This window comes from Anarhichas minor, unplaced genomic scaffold, assembly GCF_050575085.1.
Source record: "Anarhichas minor isolate MPS153535 unplaced genomic scaffold, ASM5057508v1 ptg000030l, whole genome shotgun sequence".
Taxonomy (NCBI): domain Eukaryota; kingdom Metazoa; phylum Chordata; class Actinopteri; order Perciformes; family Anarhichadidae; genus Anarhichas; species Anarhichas minor.
Genome location: NW_027466476.1, coordinates 7,011,433 through 7,026,404, shown reverse-complemented (window position 1 = coordinate 7,026,404; position 14,972 = coordinate 7,011,433). Strand labels below are relative to the sequence as shown.

At 38.6% G+C, this 14,972-nt stretch overlaps 2 protein-coding genes across 2 annotated transcripts; both read left to right on the top strand.

Moving 5' to 3' along the window:
- Nucleotides 1-111: 111 nt before the first annotated feature.
- On the top strand, nt 112-3,772 carry LOC142964202 (vesicle-associated membrane protein 8-like). The gene is made up of 3 exons (XM_076104413.1): nt 112-546; nt 1,287-1,451; nt 2,421-3,772. Exons 2-3 carry the CDS (start codon nt 1,326-1,328, stop codon nt 2,604-2,606), a joined length of 312 nt encoding a protein of 103 aa, XP_075960528.1. The 5' UTR covers nt 112-546; nt 1,287-1,325; the 3' UTR covers nt 2,607-3,772.
- Nucleotides 3,773-7,956: 4,184 nt separating this feature from the next.
- Nucleotides 7,957-13,636, top strand: vamp5 (vesicle-associated membrane protein 5). Its single transcript, XM_076104678.1, has 3 exons — nt 7,957-8,190; nt 10,770-10,913; nt 12,838-13,636. Exons 1-3 carry the CDS (start codon nt 8,188-8,190, stop codon nt 12,991-12,993), a joined length of 303 nt encoding a protein of 100 aa, XP_075960793.1. The 5' UTR covers nt 7,957-8,187; the 3' UTR covers nt 12,994-13,636.
- The last annotated feature ends 1,336 nt before the right edge of the window (nt 13,637-14,972 follow it).

Here is a 14,972-nt window from a genome sequence, read left to right as displayed (position 1 = left end):
TGTTTGTTGAAGTGCCACAAGGTGGAGATGGATGAAATATCGTTTTTTTTTGTTTTTTTTAACCAAAAGTGGGGAAAAAGAGCAGTTTTTACTTTTTTGTTGTCGGATTCTGATCTTTGCCAATTCTTTTTTGTATTTTTTTCTTTTGGTATTTGGTTTTGTTATTTTTTACCAAAAAACATAGTATTTCTGGGGTTTTATTCATTTTAGGTTTCAAACTGTCACGGAAAAACCGTACAATAGTTGCTCAGATATTTCCGGCTGGACATACGTGGTGAACAAAGCGATCAAAGGACAGACTGACATTGCCATCCAGGGAGACGGGCCTCTAGCGTGGCTACAAAGGTGAGACATTCAGGTACACGAGGAGCTGGTGTGCTGTGTTTCTGGCATCTGAAGTTCATTCATTACTTCCTTAATATGATGTAATTTGTTCCTGTTGGAACAGGTTCAGGGAGGAGTCCATCCTCGGTGTAAAGCAATGGGCTGTCAGCTTTGGAGAGAAAGGCAGTTTGATTTGACAGGACGGGCGGAGCGATAGGACCGGTAAATAAATTCTAATGATTTAGTTGGTTGGACTTTTTGATGTCACCTACTATTAAGATGACATCACCAGTGAACCTGTTTTTTCGGGAAGCTCACGCAACCATGACATGTGACAGTCTTAGCACAAACACAGCAAGAGACAAGACAGACATGGTGAGTGAATAATCACCTCATTTTTATAGGCAACAGAGGAAAGTTTGTTTTGGCAGACCCTTCTTAATCTGTGGGCAAAGTACCACGTGGTAGTAGTATGTACTGTGTGTGTGTGTATATATATATATATATATATATATATATATATATACATATGTGATTCAGCTGACTACAATTTAAAATGCTAGCACTTCAACTATCTGTCACTTCAGTGCTTAACCGTCAACTACTCTCAGTTTTTACTCAACGGTTGCTTCAACTGCTCACGTTTTAAACTCAAATTTAACAAAAATTATTTTAAAAGGTCCTGTGTTTTTACATACAGTATTCCTCCCTGAAATGTAATGGATTAAAAGTACGAAGTAATGTAAATACTTTAGTAAAGTAGGACTATCTTAAAATTGTACTTTATTACAGTATTTGTTTCTACTGCTACCATCCTGAACCAACAAACGTTGAAGTGGGACAGTCTTTGGAAAATATTTTTTTAAATACAAAAAGTAGTAGTTAAACTGTAAAATATTGTTTAATTCTTTAATTAGTTAGTAACTAACTAACCAGGTAACTTCTCTCATACCCCATCCCAGGAGCAGGGAGGAGTTGCAGAAGCAGCACCACAGGACAAGATGCAGGCCTTGAGGGACCAGGTAGACGAAGTCAAAGAGGAGATGAAGATAAACGTGAAACAAGTCATAGAACGAGGAGAAAAGGGGCTCGACGTTCTCGATAAGGCAGAGAAAATGAAAAAAGAGGTCGGTCTTAATTTTTTATTATGATTTGTGTAAAATGAGGTTGGGAGGTTAAACAAAGAAGTTGTTAAGGTATGACCTCAGTTCATCATCAGCAGGTAAACCAGTACAACAAGTCAGTAGAGGCCATCAGATATTCAAACCATTACAGTACAGAACCAGTGGCCTTTTTAGGCATCTTTTAGCAAAGCATTGTTCCAGATGCACCTCGTTAGGTGACGGAATTTGTTAACCCAACAACCTTTTTGTCTGAGGTCCAAATGCCTCATTGCACAGGTTGTAGAGCTCATCATAGATGAGGAAGTTACTGCTTTCTGTAAAATGCACAACCTGTCGTTCTAGTTTTCTCATTCCAGGAAATGTGTCAGTAAAGGCGTGTCATTACAGTAACTGCTAACTAACTGAGCACCTGTTGGAAACTTACAACCCCCAGCTATCTCAGGCACACATTTAGTTTAGTCATAGCAGGAAAAGCACAGTTGTATTTGACAACGTTAATCATTGCTTTCACCACTTCGCTTTGTAGGTAAGTCAGTCGAAGTACAAATGGTATTACGAGACAGGATGGGCCGGGGCTAGCTGGTTAGCGTGCTCAGTTCAGTAGATATCTCTGCAACACAATACAAAGACATGACATCAGCACTGTAACCTCTTCACATTCTGATGATAATGTTAGGTAAATGTTTTCAACTAAAATTCTGCTCAGGTCTTACACATTGCATCTTTAACATATGCCTGTGGTTCTGATGTTATTGTATTTTTTTTCTGTTGTCGAAAGGGCTATAATTGTCGTTAAATGCTTTCTGTAAAAAATTCTTCTCAATGACATTTGATTCAGGTATTGTTGGAGGATGGAGCCAATGAAGTTTGAGGGACACACTGATGAGTTCGGGGTCTGTTTTCTTTAAGGGAATCTGTGTGTCAGAAATACACAATGTGTTACTTCAATGTCTCGTCTGCCTCCCTACTCAGGCTGAGGACTTTAAAAAAACGTCCCGGAAAGTTGCTCGCGCCTACTGGTGGAAGAACGCAAAGCTGGTCGTGTTCATCGTGGTGGTCATCCTCATCGTCGTCCTCATCATCATCCTGCTGGCCACCGGAGTCATCCCAGTCAGTGCCTCTAGGACTCCTGCAGTCACTCCCACCATCAAGCCATAAACACACATTATGTACATACAGACAGAATTAAATCATAAACAAAGTTTCCTATTGCAAAGTATACAAAGTATTACTCAAACATCTCAGTGGCCCTAAAACATTTGTACATTTGTACATAAAAAAAAGACAGCAGCTGTTGCGTAGGCTTTTGCACAGTTAACCATTGTGCCTCACTTTAAGTTGCTCTAATGTCCTCAAAGGACAAACATGAAAAGAAAACTGCCATAAAATGTTACATGTCAATAATATTTTCCTCCTCACTAAGTTAAATCTTTTAACCAATATATTCATAAATACCAAATATTCATTTTCACAGTTTTACTTCTTTAAATGCCAGTGTTGTTGTTTTTTATAAAAAAAGATAAATATTTCTGTCATTTGCAGGCTATAGTGTTTTTATTTACCTTTAAGTGTATGAATGGCAGAGAGATGAGAGAGCGAAGTATAAAACATAGTTTCCCTTATAGGCAATACATTTAAGATTCTGCAGCGTTTAAGAAAGTCTGTAATCTAGACATGACTTGAGTGTGAGAAGAGGCAAATACACACAGAACTCTGTCATCTGCAAAAATCGACTGTAATACTGTGTTGGAGTAATGTTTTAAGTAGATTACAAATATAAAAAACCAAGCGCGGGACCATGTGTTATAAAACAAAATCCAATAATCCCCAAAACATCCGGCAATCTAGAAAAAGTTCATCAGCAGCAAACCATTTAAATTCTGTTTCTACTTGTCAAATAGTTCAGACAGAGGATTTTGTAACACCTCTGTGTCCAGTATGCCTTTAGCAGAGATATTGCATGTTTTTGACTCAGCTCGTAGTGTTCCTGCTGCTGAGAAGCTGCTGTGAGGCAGCAGAGGTCAGTGAAGAGTAGATTTAGGGCAGTGAGAGAAAAACAAGCACCACTTGGGAGGCACCAGATAGCAATACTTTGACTCAATAAACACCAGGGTCAGATGTTTAAGGCTCATGTCTGTTTGCACACGTCTAGTGATGGAGGATAATCCCTGTTATGAAGTGCAAATAGTCAACATTCTCACTTTCATGTATATTTGCAACATAATTTAACCAATGTGTTAATGAACGTATCTGTTCACTGAGAGGCTATTTATTTATTGCTTTATTTGTGTGGTTTCTTTTTTTAATAAAGAATGGACCCATGAGCGCTGTATGTTCTGTATAAACAGATAACTATTTCTTTACATGGTTCTGGGGCCCCTGTAGTCCTTGTTGAATTCGATTTTCACACCCTCATACTGAGCTGATCCATGCTGTGTGAGGCCAAGATCATGTTCAGGCTCTCTAGCTGCAACAGGTCTCCCACTATGTTCAAGATTTATTTATTATTATTTTGTTTGATGAGCAGAATTCACAAGGCTTTTTTTTTCCTGATAACTTATGTTATTTAATGGTTTCAATGCTCTGATATGTAATAAATATTACAGTGTTTACTTTTACACCTTTGCTGTATGGAGACGGAGAGTTCGAGACTTGAGGAAGTAGATGTGAGGGAAATACTCTCAGCCTCTCTGCCGATTCAGAGCAGCCTTTTGCTGAAACTGTAAAGGCACACTTTTGGTTTCTGTTCAGTGTGTTCACAGGCTTTAGTAATACAAATACAACAGAGCAATAGCAAAAAACCCGAAATGTTGAAATACTGTAATCATCTGACTGAAAAGGACATTTAACTTTGCAAACATCAGAACAGAAGTGGGTCATATTATGAGTACTGTGAAGAATGCAGTAAAAAAAAGAAAAGAAAAGGGTGGTATTCTCCAAACCAGGCCCAGCTGGTGAGGCTTCTGGCCTGAATGCGCACACATCTGTTTTCAAATAAGGATCGATTACATTTTAACGTCTATTAACTGACAACTCTGTTGTTTATTTTTTATTTGAAAAACCTGAAATATGCCCACTAAACATATAATAAATCCCCAAAATGCATTCAAACTAAGCAACCTGTAGGACAACTAAGTAAGGTAAAACTAGGACCCAGACAGAGTGTAGAACATGCTGTAACAGGCCCCACCTCTCCTGTTGACTCAACAACACAAAACCTCTGTGTCCCATCAGAATGAATGTGCTGTTTTGTCAACAAGTCGTGACTAAAATATCAAGGTTTTATCCCCATGACAATAAGCGTGACAAGGTTTTGTAACAACAGCGTCATAGACAAACACAAACAGCAGATCCACTGAAAGTCCATTCACTACTGATGGGAAATCAGCCTGGACTCAGACTGTTGTAGTCATGCGGATGTGAGCGTGCCATCCATTGACGAGTTCTAGACAATGATATGAAGGGAGGGTGATCAGCATGCTGAATATGGCCTTTGTATTTGTGCAGCTTTTCCCTGAAGAAGTCTTTTGTTGGCCGGGTCTCTGACCCCACTAGCTCTGACCTGACTCAGTCTCTCACGCTGCCTCAGTACATCCCAGATGTATTATGGTGATTATATGTCCACTGTGATGAAGCGTTAGGTAGTAAAAATGAGTCTGAGGTTTATTAGAGGCTGATGCAGCTTAACTGAGACAATGCTCTCAGATTTGGGTTGAAATTCCTGATTAACATATCACCTTAATATGCATACATACATACATACATACACTATACTATTGTATGGTGTAGTATTATATAATATAGTAGAGTATAGTACTAAACTACTCTCCACTATTATACTATACTTAAAATACTGTACAATTATGTATAGAATTATATAATAAAGTATAGTAGATATCTGCACTATACGACATAACCCGACAGTACTATACTATGGTACTACTAGACTACACTAGAGTATACTATATAAAACTAAACTAAACTATACTATACTCTACAAACTATACTATACTACAGCAGACTATACTATATTTTCATATATGTATGTGATGATAAAAGTAAAGTTTGATGTTTTTCACTACTTTACGATACTACCATATTGTTAAGGTATACTATTATACAGTAAGTATATACAAGACTATAATACAGTACTGTACAACACTACACTACTATTTTATAGTATACTATAAGAAACTATAGGCCAACTCACATTATATAACATATCCGATTACTAAATGCTGTACTTAACGATTAAACTATACAAATATTACTGCAGTAGTAGTATTACTACTACTCATATTGGTGGTAGAAGTAGTAAGAGTACCATAAAGTAGTGTAACTGTATGATGATAGTGTTGCTTTATCTGATGACACACCACAGAAAACGAGTCCACTGATTTTGATACTGTTTGTGTAATCACAGCTTCAGTTTGGTTTAAGTGATAACATGTTACGGTGAATAGAAACCGATTCAGGACCAGCTGTTTCCTGCTTCACCTCTCGAAACAGCACATTACCAGTAATATTAGATGTATTTTTAGATTAGTTGTATTTATTCATGGTTCCTTAGGTCTGTGTTGACAAATGGTGATGCTCTGAGTGCTTTATTCACACGGACCACCTCCTTTCTCTCTAGTGTTTAGTATTAAAGAGGCTTATACCATCACCCATAATAAAAACAACCTAATGTCATAATGGAGATGACTGATCACTGTAAACTCTTTGGTGAGGTTATATAGCCATAAAATCATACTGATTATCAGTGATACAAATTTTTCAGATATATATTTTCTAGGTGTTTGTCTTAATTTAAATAGAAACAAACAATTACAACCAAATATCTTAATGGAAAATCTATTACACATTAGGATCTCATACTTGTATTCATGTAACAAAATGATCTGTAAAATAGTGTGTGGGTACAAAGGTTTAAGTAAAATAGAAAATATTTCTCGGTGAGCTCTCATTTAGTTTATGGACATAAGTTCAGGCCTTTGAGAGTTTAACATTATTACAGCCAATTATTCATCTTCATGGGCTTCAGCAAACCAATGTTTTCATTCAGCCACCTAAAGGAAGCTCTTGAGGCAAATTACCCCACTTCCCGTTTATGATAACTCTTTACTTTCAAACCTCTGTCAAATTTCCGCTTTAGATGCTCTATTCGTTTACATCCTCTTTTTGCATCCTTTGATCCAAGATACAAGAAATGTAGCACAGCAGTGTGCCAACTGGTGTCATTACTCAATGACACTGTAACTTCTTATGATCTAAGTATGTCTTGATCTCTGGATTATGTCTGGACCTCTTCCATAATCAGAGGCGTAATGGGATCTGCCTTATGGTGGTTTGTTTTGCATATACAGTAACTGTCACTGAATGAATCGAAGACTATTGGAGAGAATTTCAATTGCACGTCTGAGTGACGCTGTTAAACTACAATGGAGTTGTGTTGTCTGTCTGTCAGCTCCTTATCATAAATGTAGCACACTCACACACACACACACAGTAATTAAGACCCTGGTAAGTCTTCAGTGCCGTGCAGTTTCACTGATGATCAACCGTCCTGCTTCAGGAAATCAACAAAGAAGTTTGGTCTCTTTGAGTCTTGATGTTACCCAACACGTCGACTGTGCCATGTTTTCAGCCACGAAGGAGTCTGTTGCACCATGGTTTTGTTTTCGATGAAGAAAGAACTCCAGATTAGGGATACCATACAGATATTAAAACTACAGGTCAAAAAGTAAGGAAATGGTGAATATAAATGTACTTTTTGGTGCCTCTGACATACTCTAAGTCCCTGTGGGGATATTATATGAGCATTACACATATTTCTCACAAGGGTGGACCAGCAGCCACCTTCTTAAAATCACGCACAGCCCATAAGAGAGCAACACCCTTCAGTGACCAAACAGCACATAATGTTCTGCAGTAAGTCTGAAGGCCTGCTAGAAATGGACCAGCCTAATGTTCATGACATGACAAAGATGTAAAGAGAGGACGAGTCGACGCTGCCAGAAAAAACTGCGGTGCAGTTAGTTTTTCCTGCTGGATGAAGGAGATAAGGGAATGCCACTAAAGAGTCTAAGTGCTGCTGCGTTCAGGTGCCCCTGGTGATGTCAAGAGCAACTCAGTACAAAAGCATTAGCAGCAATATACGTATCTATATAGCAAGTACTTTATAAACTAAAACCTTGATCTAAAAAGTAACTATAGCTGTCAAATTAATGTTATGGAGGAAAAAAGTACAATATTTCCCCTGAAATGTAATGGAGTAAAAGTATAAAGCAGTTTTTGACCGTTGCAAATAATCATTTGTGGACCATGGTAAAGCAAACTGACTGAAAGCAATCCAACGCATAGCCTCCTGTTTGGAGACACTTCCCCAAAAAAAGTCCGGACTTTACCGAGTCGGCATGATGGTCACGTGACCACCTATTGTAATTGTACACTTTCCGGGAAACACCGTGAACGCATCACGATCAGATAGACTACGCGAGCACAAAGTCAAACAGGCAGAAGTGAAAGTAACGAGAGGCGAGCTAACGCTGAATGAAAGAGTGCAAAGACAAAAGAAAAACCACAAGACGTTGCACTAGTTTAAGGACAGAAGGTGGGACGTCCAGGCAGGTTTAAAACCACGGCGCTGGTATGCTGTGTTTCCTGTTTCTAAAGTTAACCTGAGTGCATTTAGATCGGTGACAGCCTCGACACAGAAACAGCAAGAGACGCGACAGCAATGGTAAGTCCATACAGAGAGGGCTGTGGGTTAACCAGCTTTGTTTTAATGGATAACAGCTTCGATAAGAGCGCAGGGAGAAGACAGGGAGCTTTGTTGAGGAAAAATGCTTTGTAAACAAAATGTATACTATGACCTTTTATAAACGGTAACTTAGCTGGTCTCAGCTGTAATGTCTTATTTACAATATCATAATACAAGATAAATAACTGAGGTTCAAAATGCTTGTTTTATTTGGTTGGAAACACGTGAGGTTGGTGTCGGGTAGAAATACATTGAGGTGAATCTTAACTAAATGAATACACATAAATAAATGCAAAAAAATAAAAACATGTGCATTCATAAAGCACATATAAAAGCATGCTGATTGTCTTAACAATCGAGTGAGTTAATTTAATGAAGTCAGGTTGATATTTGAATTATGTTGTTTTTTTCTCTGATGGGTATTTTAGATGCTTATATTTTTGTTATTAGATTTATTGTATAATGTTTTACATATCCTTTTATATTTACTAGTCATTTTATTTCTTTCATGGAGCCTCCCCAGCGAAAGCATTTTCTAAATTGGAGTGACAATAAACATCTTGAATCTATTGAATTTAAGCGGTAAAGTGAGGTGAAAGATATAGAATTACTAAAATAAAACAAATGTAAATATAAAAGAGTATCTCTTCTCGGGCCTCCCTTACATTTCATGTCTTGTCAGGATCAGAAGCCAGTTCATTAAGTCATGAATTAAGAATTAATCGGGTTACATCCCAATAACCTTCATACATGCCCTCATTAAATATTAACTCAACACAAGATTAATATTATGAGCTCACAAGGAAGCAATGTCTCACTGTTCAAATAGGATGGAGGACACTATCGTCAACATGCCATAACCTGATGTGGGTGTGGTTTCCCTGAGATTATGCCAGGTACATTACTGCAGCTAGGAGGGAGTGAGGGAAGGAAGGAAGCAAGGAGGGGAACTGCAGTGGGCAGCAGTTCCTGTGTTAATACGTTGGTGGCTGAATTTTAAACGCAGACTATTGTTCAACTGCTATTTGGTGGGCCTGAGGTGAGATAACTGGGCTTTGAGGGCGTCCATTAATCCGTTTCCATCAGTCACTGATATGAAGCTTACTATTCTTAGCCAACAGTGAATTTGTATGTGTACAGTAAGCTTCAACAGGGAATGATTTTGAACCAAATCAAGATGCACAGAGTGTACGTGTTTTGTTCTATCTGTTGGTTTCCTGCTCTTGTCAACTTCTGAGATGCTGGCTTCCTCTCAAGGCTGAGGGGGCAGAGGTGAAGGAGAAACCTGTCAGGATACAAACTGCTTTGAGGTCAAACTACTCTCTAAATATCCTGCCCCAGGGTTCTTATCACTGTGTCGTTGCCCTGTTGTTGCTGTTCTGCCCTCTGGTGCTGCTGCCTTTTCCCCTCCGAGCAGACATGGAGGAGGATAGTGTTACACAGCTGCTGCAGTAATGTGTTTTTCATGATCTGGGGAAGCCTGCCATACTTCATTTCTTTTAGTTTCATATTTCATAATATGCTCCTGTTTTCACTTTTAGTGTCAAGTGTCATAGCTGGGGAAAGTTGCTTTTAATAATGATTATGTTCCACTTTATACTTTAACAATACTTATTTCAGTTATAGATGAATGTAGTCTTGCTTGCTTCAATCTACTTGCACAAGCATGTCACAGCAGGATGTGTTGTTCTGCTCAAATTCACTGCGTGACTGTTGCCCGTGCTTATAAAACAGCAAGCCAGTCCGATCTACATCAGGTTCAGTTTGCAGCCGGTCTGGACAACATGCTGCAAGATTTGACTTTGACTTTTTCATTTGACTTTTTTTGAAAATTGTGCTTTCAAGAAACATGAGGTAATTACTGATTTAATATCCTTATTTTGAAAGGAGCTGAACCAAAAATGACAAAACTGATTCGGAAAAAACAAACAACACTTGTACTTTAACCGTCAGCACTGCTATTGACCACTTGGTCACGAAAACAAAGCAGCAGGTATCCTGACTTTTAGTCGCTAGTATGTATAAAGCTCTGGATCCTACATTTCCCATAATGCAACCAACAGCATATTTCCATTAAACTCGCCCTGCAGGCTAAATACCCACGCCTGATGACATCATCAGGGGTTGTTTTCTGGGATTTGACAAAACTCCCTCCAGAGCCACAGAGGACAATAAACAACTGTTTGACTGGCTGAGTAGTACTCCCGATGACAAGTAGAAAGATCTTTATGCTTGACACTGTGGTGGCAATGTGCAGAAAAACCTTTCTAAAGATCAGGAGGACTAAAATATTGCGGCTACATTAGAGCTAATTGCATTCCTTCCAAATCAACTTACAATGAGGGCATTCAAAGTCAGTAAGGATTATTGCCAAGAAACAAATAGCTGCCACTGGCTGCTTACAACCAGATAGTACCCATATCCACCGTTCTTTCACCACAGGAATGTTTAAACGATGCAAGCACATAAATCCCTTCAAAAAAAGTCCCAAATGACTGAATGTGCATTATGTCTTCCTCACTCTTTAATCATGTTGTGTGTGTGTGTTCATTGGACAGGAGAATGGGAAGAACCGCCTGCAGCAGGCCCAGGAGGACGTGGAGGAGGTGAAGGGCATCATGCTGGAAAACATGAACAAAGCCGATGAGAGAACTGAGAAATTGGGCGACCTGGAGGAAAGGGCTGAACACCTGATGTCAACAGTAAGCAGGAGGGGGGGGGGGAGTGTCTAAGTGGGGGAAAAAAATCACATCACACTATTTTAAATAAGTGTTCTACTAAGTCTGCAGCAAATGGCCCTCAGACTCCCTTTCCAACAGGCGTCCAGGGATTTAAAACTAGGAAATGTCATATTGATGTCTATCAATACACCTCAGGTGGAGCTGGAGAGGAAAACAAATGTACAATTTACATCCTGATTGTGTTTTATGGTGCTATTTTTAGAAAGGCATTTCCTATTGTTTCCTAAGATGAATGAAGCGAGCTGGTCTCCCTGGGTGCGACAGAGTGAGTCCAGGACATGCCACGAGGCGCATGTCCGTCCGGGGGTCGACATGCGGGTCACATCGTTCCCACATTGCCCTGTCGGCCAGTGTTACAGCAGAGAACTAAAAAAAAAGCGAACAGCCAGACAACTGAAATTTATGTTCAAGCACCACTTGGATACACTTTGTGATAACATGGTTTCTTAGTTCATAGGGATCAAACGTAATGCTTTTGCAGTCAATATTTTTATTTTAACAATGGATCAAATGACTATGTGTGACGTGAAAGGGGTCACTCATATTGACGAACACACAGAGCATCATCATCCGCGTTTTAGCGTCTTTCAGATCATTGTTTTGGTGTTACAGCCTGCAACCTGGTTCCCTCTCACTGCTGTGACTCACGCTATTTTACCTGCCCATCATCAAACAGCCAGAAACGTGACTCCAAAACACGAATGCTAATGTTGCGTCTTGGGTATACAGTGTCTGTTGTCTTTATACATCCCATGAGCTATTTCTTCAGACATAATTGATACGTGACGTTGCTGGCAAAGTTGATACAGTAACGAGTGGGCGTGTATGTATGTGTGCACGTGTACTTTTCTATAGCAGTTGCAAGCAACTATCAAATGTCCATGCCCAACCCTTATTGGCAGCAGAAACAAGCTCTAAACACTGACACCCTCTATGATCACCTTTAAGTTTGTGTGATAATGTTTTTAGTAAGCAGTTGCTTAAACAACTCTTGTGTGCGGGGCGGGTAGTGTACAATGTGATTTAAAAAAAACAACAATGCTGAAACAAAACAGTAAAATGTGGGCCGTAATGCAAAACAATGCGCTGAAAGAAGCTAAAGTGCTTAGCAGAGTTGAGAGGAACTGCAGAGTCAGGTATGTCTTTACGAGGGACCCCTTTCACATTACATGCAGTCATTTGATTGGTGCCGCTTTACGTTTTATCATGGTGCCAAAATGCAGAGGTTTTCAGAGAGCTGCTTTCCTAGTTTGTCTGTTCCTAATCCATGTTATAACAAAGTGTATCCAAAGGCCTCATGGAGCTTAAGTTTTAGTTGCCTGCCCGTTTGCTTTTTTAGTTCTCTGATACAACGCTCAACAGTGTGATGTAGGCCAATGGAGCAATGTGAGAGACAACTCTTTGCGGCTCCCTCTTCCATATAACATGTAGTCATTTCATCCATTGTTGATGTAAAAATATAGACTGCTCTTTGTTATCACAAAGTGTGTACGACTAAAATCCCAGTTTACTCCTTTAGTTCTCTGATAAATGCTCATCAGTGTGATGTAACACTGGCCAACCTGCTTGTTGACCCCGAGACGGATCATAGTAGTCATGTAATCTAATGTTAATACAAACACATTGAATATAACCACTTTGAGAAAGAGAAAGTAGGGAAACAAGTGAAAATTTACAAAATAAGTTTTCTAAATTGGATATGTTTTCTTAGGCTTTGATAGTTTTATAGAAGTTAGTGTGCCGGCTTTGGGAGAATAAATCCATCCCATCTTGTCATATGTTCCATATGTTCAATAATATCAGACATTTAAAAGCAGTTCAGTTACACAACAACGTAATGTAACATTTTTTATTTTGTGTGTGTGTGTGTGTGTTTTCTTTCCAGGCTGTAGTTTTTGAGAAGAGAACCGAAAAGGTGAAGCAACAGAAAAGATGGGAGAACAAGAAGATGAAAGTGGTGTTTATTGGCATCGGTGTGGCAGCGGCACTCATCATTCTCGGACTTATAATCTATGCCATTGTTAATAGCACAGGAGCATAGTAGCTCCTCTGCGGGTGAAGTGGACAAAAGGAAAAAAAGGAGTGCAAACTGTGGGACTCTAGCATCTCGCCTGAACTGCTCAATCTGTGTTATTTCTGTGTTTAAAGATATTTATGGGAGTATCGGTCCCACTCTTCATTAGTCTTCAGTTGATATGGTACCAATGATTGCTCGGCTGCTTTGCTGCTTTTTAAATTAACTTTTCAATGGTAATGTCTCTGTAAGGCCCACAATGGGAGAACACACAAATTGTAGATCTTAAAATTAGATCTAATTAAGAAGTTCTCCTCCACCCCATGAATTGCTAATATTTTTAACCAAATATTATCAGGCTGCTACTTTTGTATTTGTATGTTTGTACACAGCTGTTTCCGTTCAAGAGCACAACTCAGAGGAACAGAAAGCTGCCATCAATGGTCTCTGAACTGAAGACAGAATTCTTGTCACCAATGATTCAGTCGATAAGTAGAGTCAACCGTGAGTGCAAGAAGACAGAGGAAACAGAACAGATGTTAAACTTGGTGAATATATGCGGCTTCCGATTGCTTCAAATTGGAAAGAATGAACTGATGTATTGCCACATGAAATTTCATCAGTCAAAATTGAAAGGTTGTCTGTGTCATTAAAATGTTTTATTATATTATTTTGCACAAATGTTGGGTCGATACAAACTAATAGCCAAACCACTAACAGAGTTGTTTCATTTAACCTATAGCCGTAATCCATATGGAACCAGTATGTAGAGCCTAGATATTTTAAATGGTCTTATTGATACAGGAAATGTGAGCCCGGTATTGCCAACACTACATTGTAGTTATTACAGTTAATCTGCAGATGTAGTAAAGATTATCAGAATGAACAGTGACCCCTGGTGGCCAATGTTTTTATTTCAGAAAAATTTGCATAACGGAGGGGGAAAAAATTCCACCTTAAAGGAATATTGTGTAATGAGTTTAAACAGTTGACTTGTATGTAGCCATTTAACCAGACAAGACATTTAACAGGTCCTGGTCTAACCAGCAAAATCAAAGAGATAGTTTGCTGAAATACAAAAAAGAACCAGATTTTCTTGTCTATGCAGATGATTTTGGATATCTTTGTCCAATATTTGCAGATAACTGTCGTCGAAATTTCTGCTTCCACACCAATATAATGGAGATGAGTTATGTTTGTGGTTTAAAAATTGCATTTATAACTTTAAAAAAGTATTCGATTTCAACAACAGTGTCCATGTTTATGTGGAGAGCCCACAGAGCTCTGCTTTTCTTGGAACTAGTTTCAATTAGTGGAAAAGACCGGTCAAGTCAGCAGACACTCGGATCTCCGTGGTCAACCAAGCAGCCACTTAAATATGAGTGCGCCTATATGCTGAAATTTACGGTAAACGCATTCAAACGGCACAGATCGGAAGCGAGCGAAGGACTTTGCAAAATTATCGGAAAGATTAACGTGAGACAACATCCGGTTTTCAAAATAAGATGTCAAATAAGGGTAAAAGATTACCGTAAAACAACATCCGGTTTCTAAAATAGGATGTAATCTAAGCGTATATATACAAATTTCATTTGTGTAAATAAGATTAAATTAATTATATTAACATTAAGTATAAAACATCTCGTGAGTTAAAGGGAAAATACAACTAAATTGTCTTTATTCTTTGATTTGAGGGTTGCTGGAAAGATAATGAAATGAATAATATCTGACTTACTGATATGTATGTGTTCAGGACATTTCTGACCACGTCCAAACAAAAATCAAACATGTTAACTGTACCAATTAACATATTTTATGATATCTTGATACTATTATGCAAAGAGGATATTTGCTTCCAGCTTCACTTTACGCAGCACTATCTCGTGGAACAAAGCTATTTTCATGAACACAACTTTGTGTTATATAATAAAATATGTATTTTATTGGGCGACCGTGGTTAGCGATGGGTCAAATGCAGAGAACTTTTAACACATTTTGTGGTTTGT

Coding starts and splice junctions, on each gene's coding strand:
- LOC142964202 (XM_076104413.1), top strand. CDS start 1,326: ATGCAGGCCTTGAGGGACCAGGTAGACGAAGTCAAAGAGGAGATGAAG. Junction 1,452..2,420: donor CAGAGAAAATGAAAAAAGAG/GTCGGTCTTAAT, acceptor CTCCCTACTCAG/GCTGAGGACTTTAAAAAAAC.
- vamp5 (XM_076104678.1), top strand. Junction 10,914..12,837: donor CTGAACACCTGATGTCAACA/GTAAGCAGGAGG, acceptor TTTTCTTTCCAG/GCTGTAGTTTTTGAGAAGAG.